The following is an 11,324-nucleotide window of genomic DNA, read 5'->3' on the forward strand; positions in this document are numbered from 1 at the left end:
ACAGTCAGGTTCTGCTGAAATTACACAGGAAATAGCATTAATACCGAGGTAGGCGGACACACAGCTCTCTCTGATGTCACTGATATCCTGATTGACGGCTTACATTTTAAAGATGAAGATCTGTTCCTCGGATGAGACATTAAGCCGAGCTTCCCGACTGCTCGTTCAGGTGGATGTCAAAGATCCAGCGGTGCTATCGGAGAAGAGAAGAGAGTTGTGGGACAAGAGAATGGTGGGAGCGAGGTGGAGAGGCTGCGCGATGGTGGTCCAGAGGGAGGGGGCAGAGTGGCTGAAGGCCCACCCTCCAATTGTGTGGCGGGCAAGGCGGAGGATGTGAAGCAGACTAGAGCCCGCTGAGCGGAGGGAGTGGAAAGGTTGGTAGGAGTTTAGAACGTCACAGAGATGGGGGAGAAAGGCCATGGAGGTCTTCGAAGGTGAGGCTAGGGTCTTAAACTTTATCGACTGTGTGATAGGAAGCCAGGGGAACCGGGCAACACTAACAACAACTTGGATTTATATAGCATCCTCCACGCCGGAGGGAGTCTCAGAGCACTTCACAGTAACGGATCCCGGGACCGAGCCGGGGGGGGGGGGGGGAAGGTGACCAAAGGCGCGGTCGAAAAGAAAGGTCTTCAGCAGAGAACTGAAAATAGGAAGGGAGGGAGCGAGATGAAGGGAGTGAGGAAGCCAGTGCCGGAGCCTCGGGGATTAGTGGCTGAAGGCACGGCCACCGAGGGTGGAGCGGAGGACTCGGGGGACGAGGAGGAGGCCAGACCCGGAGGAACGAAGGCAACAGGTACTGTGCTGGGGAGAGAGGAGGTCAGAGAGGTAGGGGGGGTGCAGAGGAGTGCAGGGACTTGAATACGAGGGTGAGGATTGGGGTGATAGGGTCACAGAGCCTGGTGCAGAAGAAGACACGGGCTGCAGATTTCTGGAGCAGCCTGCGGTCTGACAATGGTGGAGCTGGGCAATGTTGCGGAGATGGGGAAAGGTGGAGCGAGTCATTGCACGGATGTGGGGGATGAAGGACAGTTGAGGGTTGAACAGGACATCGAGGTTCCGTATTGGATTCGTGAGACGTAGAGTGCATCCATGGAGGAACACTGGAGTTGGGGCATTGTTGACTGGGAGGATATGAAGCTGGCTGAGCCTGAGCTCGTGGGTTTGGAGACGGTCCTAGATTTCAGGGGCATGAGGGTGGAGGAGAGGCGATCATGGAACAGCTGGACGGCTGCTTCCGGATCTCCGTGGGCCAGAGGGATAGGATATTTGATGATGAGAGGGCCTTTGTGAGGGTCTCAAGGGGTAGCCTTTTCCAAGAGCAGTAGAATATGGTTGAGGGGAGGAGAGAGGGATGTGAGAGGAGAAGGAGATGAAAAAGTGGTCCGAGATGGCCTTGTCCACTATGCTGAGGAGGGAAATGTCAAGGCCATGGGTGATAACAAGGTCAAGTGCATGACCAAGGTTGTGGGTGGGTTGATTTAGAGGGTAAGGTTTAGGGAGGGGAGGAGGACAGTGAAATCGGCAGAAGTGGTGCAAGGGGGAGTTTAGGTGGAGGTTGAAATCGCCCATTATGAGTAAGCGCGCGGAGCAGAGGGACAGGGAAGAGAGGAGGGTAGAGATGTCTGTGTGGAAGGAGCCGGGGGGCTTGTGGGGGGGCAAGGAGTTCAAGGGAGAGCGGGGTGAAAGAGGGTGAGGTGCTCGAAGGAGGGGAAACAGCCAGAGGAGTAGGGGGTGAGACCAAGGGAGGCTTTGGAAATGAGGGCTACCCCGCCACCACATTGGTTTGGACGGGGGGTGGGTGGAAGGTGTAGTCTGGAGGGGAGGCTTCCACTAGGGGTACGGGGGGGGGAGTGGCAACCAAAACGCGCACGCAGAGACCGGGAGCAAGCGATCAGCGAGTGATCCCGACTGAGTGACTCCTCACCTGGCTGTGCTTCACATACACGGCTAGGCCTTGGCTCCGCCCCGTGCTCTCCTACCTTAGAAGATACACTACAACCTTACACCTACTTCCCCCCTCTGCACCTAATTCCCACTCTCACCCAATTCCTTCTCACTCTGGCCTCACCTCACTCCGGACATAGCTCACTCTGGGCCCTCTGCTCGAGCATAGAGATGAGGAAGAGGAGGGGACTACGGATGGAGCCATGGAGTAGCCCACAGTTGACCGGATGGGGGCGGGAGGAGAAACCATTCGATGAGATAAAGTGAAGGCAGTTTGTTAGGTAGGACTCGAGCCAGGCTGGTGCAGTCCCACTGAGGTGGATGAGGGAGGAGAGGTGGTAGATGAGGATAGCATGGTCGATCATGTCGAACGTGGCAGAGAGGTCCAAGAGGGTGAGGAGGCAGAGGGACCCAGTACAGTAAATACAGTAAATGCTTTGGGATGTCCTCCCAACATGAGAGAGGACGTTGTTTGTGACCTTGACAAGCTGTGCTGTGGGCAAGGCCTGATGATCACCTTCTCCCTCCTCCGGGCTTGGCATCAGAATACGCCACTGTTAAGTGCTCTGAGGAGTTGCCACCTGTGAAGGCTGTGTAAATGCAAGTTTTGATATCCCACCCCTCTGCTTGCCCTCGCCACTAAAGTAACTCGGGCTTGCTGTTCCAACCTCTAGAACACCACCCCTGGATCTCAGTCTCACTCCCTTTCCATCTATCTTCAGCCTTGAAACTTACCTCTTGAACCGCTCCTCTGGTCACCTCTCTCTCTACCTTCGCTCCACCCAAACCTGCCACTGTAAAGCTCTCTCCCGCCTTGGCTTTCACGTGGAGAGCAATAATTAAGGCGGGTTGTTTTTGTTAAGTCAGAAGGTTGTGGGGTTCAAGCCTCCAGATCAGGACTTTGAACTCACACTGTCGAGGCTGATGCTCCATTGCAGTGCTGGGGGGAGGAACTCATCGTTCGAATGCGTCATCAAAGAGGCAGATCTTGAGACAGACCTTGATCGAGGTGAGGGAGGAAGCGAGTTGGAGGGATTCTGGGATGGAGTGGCAGAGAGTGGAGGATGATAGGCTGAAAGCCCGACTGACAATGGTGGGGTGGGGAGGGTGGTGGACATGAAACAGCACTGCCGATGGTGTGGAGGATAGGATGGGGGAATGTAACAGCCAAATGGGCTGTGCGCAGCGAACGTCCGGAACAATATGGGTTGAGGAAGTCACAGAGGTAAAGTGGGGGCGAGACCGTGGAGGGATTTAAAGGCGAGATCGAGGATCTTGGATTATCTCTTTAGTTGACCATGACCACCTGTGGACTCTGGCAGGGCGGCCAATGTGGGCAATTCCTACCTGTGCCTCGGGGAACATGCAGGACGGAGTGCTACAATCTGTGAGAGCTAGGGGAACGTGTCAAAGCAGCTTCCCGTCCAGAGCCTGACTGCTCTGGAACTCTCTGCCTCAATCCCAACTCCCCACTCGCTCCCTCTTTGCCCATCTCCAGATCTCACCTGAAGACTTTCTTCTTTGACTGTGCTTACGGTCACCTACCCACCTCTCTTCTCCCTGGCTAGGTGTCAAACGATACCACTCTCAAGCGCTCTGAGGCGCTACCCTGCATGAAGGGTGCTGTATAAATGCAAGTTGTTGTCACATTGTGCAGCATGGGAGAATGACGAGACAAAATGGAGACTACACTAAGAAACACATATAATACAGGAAAGGTCAGGACAAGAGAGGACTGACCAATTGCTCCCACAACAGAAAATTTGGTCCCAGTTAATTTTGACCTTTATTTACCTAAAATGTTTCTTCGCAAACATATCTATTCCTATCGTCACATAATAATAATAATAATAATAATAATAATCCTTGCATTTGATATAGCGCTTTTCACGTCAGGAGGACGTCCCAAAGCGCTTCACAGAATATACTGTAAAGTGAATTGACTGTATATTTGTGGGTATATCATCCCATCTTCCACCATTCCATTCCAAAATTGCACGCAATCTGAATTTCTATTGTCAAAATCTAGAATAAAATAGAGCAACGAAATAAGACTAAATGTAATATATGAGGACTACTACTTCACTTTAACTGGCCCACCACCCGTGGTGAGGTATTCTGCCCCCGCTCTCTGGAACTCCATCCCAGAGTCTCTGTCAAACTCCCTCCCTCCCTCCCTCACCTGATTCAAGGTCCATCTCAAGACCTTATGGTTTTGACTGATCTTTTGATCATCTTTCCTCTCCCCCACACTCAGCTCCCACCCCACAGTTCAGGTGTCCAGCCAGGACATCTCAACATGAAAAGCTATACGCATATAAGTTTTGTGTTGTATGCCTGCAAATACACAGTCACCACACTTTACAGTGTTTTGAGATGTCTTGAAGATGTGATAAGGTGTTACATCGAATGCAAGGATTATTATTGTTATGAGGATTATTATTATTGCATTTGATATCATGCCTTTTACATCGGCAGGATATCTCAAAGCGCTTTACTGTAAAGTGCAGTGACTGTGTATTTGTAGGCAAATGAGGCCAGGGCAAGATTAAAAAAAGACTTACGGCACAGATGATGCGTAATCTGTCCCATCCACCCAACGCCACTCATTTTCAGTGTCCACATCACTGAGTCCAATCCAATGAAATTGACCTTGATCCCTTTCCCAGAGGAATGTCTGTAATGTCAATGAGAATATCACACACTGCTCTCCGTGGTAAACTATGTGGTTTTAGTTAGTTAAACTCCAGCAGTTACCCTAACGCACACCACACTCCCCAAGACCCCAAGCCTTGGCTCTTGCCAACCTGCATCTAATACAGTACTCTCTGAATTTAGGTAAACAGCATCCACCCCTCAAGAGGGGGAGAGAGTGCACATTCCATTCCAGACACAGGGAAATCTCCATGTGTAAGTATACATATGTCGGACTCCACCGCTCCGTTACTTCCTGGATAGATCTCCAGACCCCCATCACAGCAGTCCTTGTCAGGCTCCACCTGCTCCCAATTCAAGATCCTCTCATTCGTTATCAAATGCCTTCATGCCCTCCAACCTCCCTACCCATCCGATCCGCTTGCCATCCACCCTTCCAGACTCTCCCACCCGCTGCCTCTGCTCGGCTGGCTCCAGCTTCCTGTTTGTCCCTCGTCCCCTCCGCTCCATCACTGATGGCCATGCCTTCAGCTACTGTGCCCTGAAATTCTGCAACTATCTCCCTCAATCCCACTGCATTGCCCCCTCCCTCGCCACTTTCAAATCCCGCCTAAAGACCTTCCTTTTGATCATGCTTATGGTTACCAATCCCTCCCCTCAGGGGATGAGTCACAAAGTGAACACCTACACAAACCATCCTCAGATGACCTCTGGAGGAAGATTTAGCTCCTGGCGTGCGTCAAAGATGGCAGGAGACACAGGGAGAGGCAGTTGGAAATGAGTGTGTTTTGCCCACAAAATATACAGTTGATTCACTTTACAATATATTCTGTGAAGCACTTTGAGGCATCTCATAGATGTGATAAAGCACTGTAGCAAACGCAAGGATAATTATTATTATTACATAAACTCCCGTGAAGTGTTTTGAGATATCTCGCTCTCTGGGGATAACAATCTTGGGCTGTCAACAATAATAATAATAATCATCATCATCCTTGCATTTGATATAGAGCTTTTCAAGTCTTCTAGACGTCTCAAAGTGCTTCACAGACTATACTGTGAAGTGAATTGACTGTATATTTTGTGGGTGAAACGTGGCAGCCAATTACGCACAACAGTGTCGCACAAGCAGTCGTGAGTTGAAGTGACCAATTTATTATTATTATTGTAACTATGATTCTGTCGATGCATTCCATCCAATTCCTGACTTTTGATTCCTGCCTCCATTTCTTCCAGTTTGTTCCCCATGATTTGGGCGTTCCAGTACAGCCCATGACTCACTGCCCTCCTTAGGGGGACCTTAACGGGGTTTCCTTGGAGCTGAACTGGCTCCAGGGTAACATGTTCGCAAAAGGAGTGTCGGAATCGAGCCATCACTCTGTGACGGTCTCCTGTCCGGTTACTGAGACAGCACAGCACAGCGTCGCTTATCAGGAGGACTTGGAAGGGCCAAACATTTACTGGGGACGGCGAATCCTCACACTCATCTCCTGTTAATCCTGGAAGCTAAAGTCCGAACGGGTTGGGTGGTCCTAGCTAAGCAAATAGTGGGAAACTTGCCAGACATTCCTATCAACAGCTACCTATACTATTTTAGTTGGTTAGACTCGTACATTTACCTCAATGCACAGTCTGGGGTCCCCAAGCCTGGGCTCTTGCCAACCCTGTGCCTTATACTTTCCTGAATTAGGTAAGTAGGACGTGTCTCTCCAGGGAGAGAGTGTATATTTAAATCCAACAATCCCCGTGTAGATGGGATGCATGGGATTCTCTGTTTGATGCGGTTGCTATTAAACATGGTGATAGGTTTTCCCATGTGTCAGGCACTTGGTTGAGCTAAACAAAGTAAGACAATGTATGTTACACATCTTTCCCGGTCTTCTACTTAAGGATGTAACCATAAATTTAACTGTGGAGTATTGTATCTCGGTGGATAAAGCACTTGCCTCAAAAGGAAAGACCTGGGTTTGATACCTGGCAGCATGAAACCTTGGGCAAGTTTCCTTACTCCACAAGCCTGAAGATAATCCATCAAGAACAAAAAAGGAAATTTTTCACTTCAATCCATGACTGTTTGTGGGACACTGCTGTGGGCAATTGGCTGCCGGATACCAACAGCATAAATACAGTCAATTGTTTTACAATATGTTTTGTGAAGCTCTTTGTGATGTCTAGAAGATGTGAACAACGACCGCTCTTTCAAATACAAGGATTATTATATTATGATTTATTGCTATGAAGGGCTTGACTGTGCATTGGGATTTCGGAGGTCCAGCGAGCAGGCAGTTGGCATGGTCAAGCCAGGACATGACGAAAGTTTGAATTAGGATCTCTGGCCTGTGGTGAGAGGCATTGGTTCAGGCGGGCAACCTTGCACAAGTGGGGATTAGTGGAAGAGGTCGCGGCAAGAATGTAGGGTTTGAAGGAGAGCTCAGGGCCTCAATTGGGGGATAGAATAAAAGAACACAAAGGTTTCCCATTGGCTCGGAGAGGTGAAGATTGCAGCCGTGAATAGTGATGAGGTCAGTGGATGAGATGAGGAGGTGCTGCCAGGAGCCAAGCAGGATTGACCTGGAGGAAGTTGACTCTCGTCCAGGACTTGATGTCAGGCAGACATGTTGCCAGGATATCAACGGTCTTGGAGTCGAGGGTGGAGGCAGCATGTTTGAGTTGGGTGTCATCCACGGTATTGAAAGCGTTCGAGAGGGCGAGGAGTATGAAGAGACAGTGAGAGGCCTGGTCACAGGTGGACAGAATGTCAACTGTCCCCTTAACCAGGGCTGTCTCTGTGCTGTGAGCTGCATGAAACAGATGGTTCAGGTGAAGGAAATGCCAGAGTCAAATCCAAAAGGGAGTTTAGGAGGAACCCCTTCACATAGAGGGTGGTGAAATTGTACATTGCACCCTTCATCCTTTGTCCTCTTGTTCTGATTCCTTGACTTACCTGAAAATATTGCTCTTATCTTACAGCAAAGTCCGTAGCCAATTCAACGCAGTACTTGCCAGTCTCCATTCGCTCACTATTACATAATTGATCCGTTTCAAGATGCTCACACTCTCATACGAATCTCATGCCCAGCTCCTCCATGACTCTCCGATTTGTTTTCAACCCACACCTTTTAATCTGAGACCCCGTCTGAACTTGCTCATGCAGATGTTAACGATCCGTACAGCTGTTCAAAAACCAAAGGGTGTTTCTCTCTCCTGGATTCTTGGCCAATAATCCCCCAAACGGGATCGGTGTGTTTGTGGGATATTGACGAGTGCCATTTGGCTGCGTGTTCACCCTCAAAACAAAAGAGTCTCCACACTTCCAAACCTGTGAAGCTCTTTTAAATGTCTCAGTAATTTGGTAAAGTACTTTGTCGAAAGCAACATATTTATTATTATCATGCGGATTATTATTGTTAACCAGTAATGTGACTGAGATACTGAACCTTACATTACAACATAGAACTTATCACCCTTATCTTAGATATTACAATAAATAGCCACGAACACAAGCGCACAGTCACGAGTTCAATTGCACTGTTATGTCAATTTTATTTTTGCTAATCATTTTCGAAACAAGTTGATGATCAGGTTAAATGGGTACTTCATGGCATTGATTAACTCCTCCCTGAATCGCATCTGAGCCAACGCGTAAATGCAAGTGTTAGTGCCGGAACTGAGCAACTGGAACATATCCACAGTGTAATAAGCGATCAGCAGTGGGTCAGTGTACACATATGGCTCATAGTCAGCGTTTGTGCTCCTGGAGTATAGGAAGAAGACAACGTATGGCATCCACAGCAGCACAAAGCTCCCGGAGATGGTGAAGAGCAAAATAATGGATCTCCTCCGACTCTGCAGCTCGGGGTCACTGCTGCCCTCCTTTCTGCTGTGTCCCAGCAGAGACCTGCGTTTCCTGTTGGCTGCCAGCACATGCCTGACAGTCAGAGCATTGAGCACCATCATCAGGAAATAGGGAGCGAGCGGACACAAAATAGTGTCAAGCCAATCGAAGGCTAACCATCCTGGATACGTGTAGTAGGTGGGTTTTATACTGCAACGAATGGGCACATTGTGTATGATGTAGACAGGTTCAAACATAAAGTATACGGCTATGTTCTTCAGGCAGCTCAGCCCACACAGGGCGGCAGTGATCAACTGTGCAGTTCTCAGTGTGCAGTACTGAGCCTTGAGCTTTGGGTAACAGATTGCTACAGAGCGGTCCACAGTGAAGGCCACCGTCAGCCACACCGAGCAGTCCACCAGGATGTAGTTCACGGCTTCATTTAGACAACATACCGGTGTGTACTCCAGGAATGAATAGGGGAAATAATAGCACAAAAGGTAATAAATCACAACATTGAAAATCATCACCAGTAAATCTGCCGTCGTCATAGCCAAGAGGTAGAGGGACACACCTTTAGAGAGACCACATCTTCCCCGACACAGGATAGCAATTGTCAGAAAGTTGGCTCCATGAAGAGGAAAGAGAGAGGAACGTTTAAGGTTCCAATTTACATTAGAATATATTACAATATACAGAGCACAGAAGTAGTTCATTTGGCCCAACTGGTCTATGCTAATGTTTATGGTCTACATGAGCCTTCTCCTTCCATTCCTCAACTAAGCCTTCTAGCATAACCTTCTATTCCTTTCTCCCTGTTGTAATAATAATAATAATAATAATAATAATAATAATCCTTGCATTTGATATAGCGCTTTTCACGTCGGGAGGACGTCCCAAAGCGCTTCACAGAACACACTGTAAAGTGAATTGACTGTCTATTTGTGGGCGAACGCGGCAGCCAATTGCGCACAGCAATGTCCCACAATCAGTCGTAGATTGAAAATGACCAATTTATTATTGTTTTGGTTTTGGAGGGAATGTTATTAGGCTCTGTGTGGAGTAAGGAAACTTGCCCAAGGTTTCGCCCTCTGCCTGGAATTGAACTCAGGTCTCTCGCTTGCAAAGCGAGTGCTCTAACCACTGAGCTACAGGACCCCACATGTAGCTTTCCCTTAAATAAATCTGTGCTATTTGCCTCAGCAACTCCTTGTGGTCGCGTATTCCACATTCCCACTACTCTGTGCGAAGAAATTTCTTCTCACTTCCACATTTGATCTATTGGTGACTGTGTTATATCGAAGGCCCCTGGTTTTGGTCTCCCTCACAAGTGGAAACATCTTCCCTATGTCTACCCTATCAGAACCCTTCGGCATTTTAAAGCCCTCCATCAGGTCACCACTGACCCTCCTCTTTTCAAGAGAACAAAGTCCAAGTTCAGCGTTTCCTGAAAGGTATAAGCTCTCAGTTCTGGGATCTTCGTTGTGAATCTCCTTTGCACCGTCTCCCATCCCTTTTCAAATGTGAGGACCAGAACTGCACACAGTATTCTGCGTGTGGCCTAATCAAGGTTCTTCTCTAGAGATTCACCATAACTTCCCTGCTATTCATTTCTATCCCTCTAGAAATCAACCCCAATGCCTGGTTTGCTTTTTTTTTGATGGCCTTATTAACTTGGGATGCTCCTTTTAGTGAATTGTGTGTGTGTGCACCCCTCGGTCCCTTTGCTCCTCTACCCCATTTAGGTTTTTAATTTCCTGGATGGATGTAGGCGACTTCCTTATTCCTTCTACCAACATGTACCACTTCACAGTTTTCTATATTGAAATGCATTTGCCATTTAAATGCCCACTCAGCAAATTTATTAATGTCTTGCTGCAATTTGTTGCCGTCCTCCTCTGTATTATTAACTACTTCCCCAATTTGTTGTCGTTCGCAAATTTCGAAGATGCGAAAAGCGCATTTGTACAACAAAACCTAACCCTGTACACGAACAATTCACCCTCTACACCAACACCTCACCTTGTACACCGACAACTCATCCTGTACACCAACACACCACCGTGTGCGTCAACACAACACTCTGTACACCAACACACCACCCTGTACACCAACACACCACCCTGTACACCAACACACCACCCTGTACACCAACACACCACCCTGTACACCAACACACCACCCTGTACACCAACACACCACCCACCCCCCCCCCTTACACCAACACACCACCCTGTACACCAACACACCACCCTGTACACCAACACACCACCCTGTACACCAACACACCACCCTGTACACCAACACACCACCCTGTACACCAACACACCACCCTGTACACCAACACACCACCCTGTACACCAACACACCACCCTGTACACCAACACACCACCTTGTACACCAACACACCACCCTGTACACCAACACACCACCCTGTACACCAACACACCACCCTGTACACCAACACACCACCCTGTACACCAACACACCACCCTGTGCACCAACAACTCAAACTGTACACCAACACATCACACTGTACACCGACTCCTCAAACTTTACACCAACACCTCACACCGTACACCGACACCTCACACTTTACACCAACACCTCACACCGTACACCAACACGACGCAATGTACGCCAACACCTCACAATGTACACCGACATCACACACTGTACAACAGCACTTCACATTGTACACAAAACCTTAGGTTGTGTGCAACACCTCAAGCTGTACATCAACACCTCACCCTTTAAAGCAAGAATGCACACTTTAGAGCAGCACTTCAAAACATACAGCAACAACTCACACTGTACAACAACACCTCACACTGTACACCAACACCTCACACAGGACAGCAACACCTCACACTGTACATCAACACCT

At 48.6% G+C, this 11,324-nt stretch overlaps 1 protein-coding gene across 1 annotated transcript; it reads right to left on the minus strand.

Annotated features, from left to right (window-relative positions):
• Window positions 1-8,157: 8,157 nt before the first annotated feature.
• LOC121851097 (probable G-protein coupled receptor 139) lies at window positions 8,158-8,988 on the minus strand. Its single transcript, XM_042344614.1, has one exon. It carries the CDS (start codon window positions 8,986-8,988, stop codon window positions 8,158-8,160), a length of 831 nt encoding a protein of 276 aa, XP_042200548.1.
• Between the last annotated feature and the right edge of the window lie 2,336 nt (window positions 8,989-11,324).

Source organism: Callorhinchus milii, unplaced genomic scaffold (assembly GCF_018977255.1).
Source record: "Callorhinchus milii isolate IMCB2004 unplaced genomic scaffold, IMCB_Cmil_1.0 Scaffold29, whole genome shotgun sequence".
NCBI classification, from domain to species: Eukaryota; Metazoa; Chordata; class Chondrichthyes; order Chimaeriformes; family Callorhinchidae; genus Callorhinchus; species Callorhinchus milii.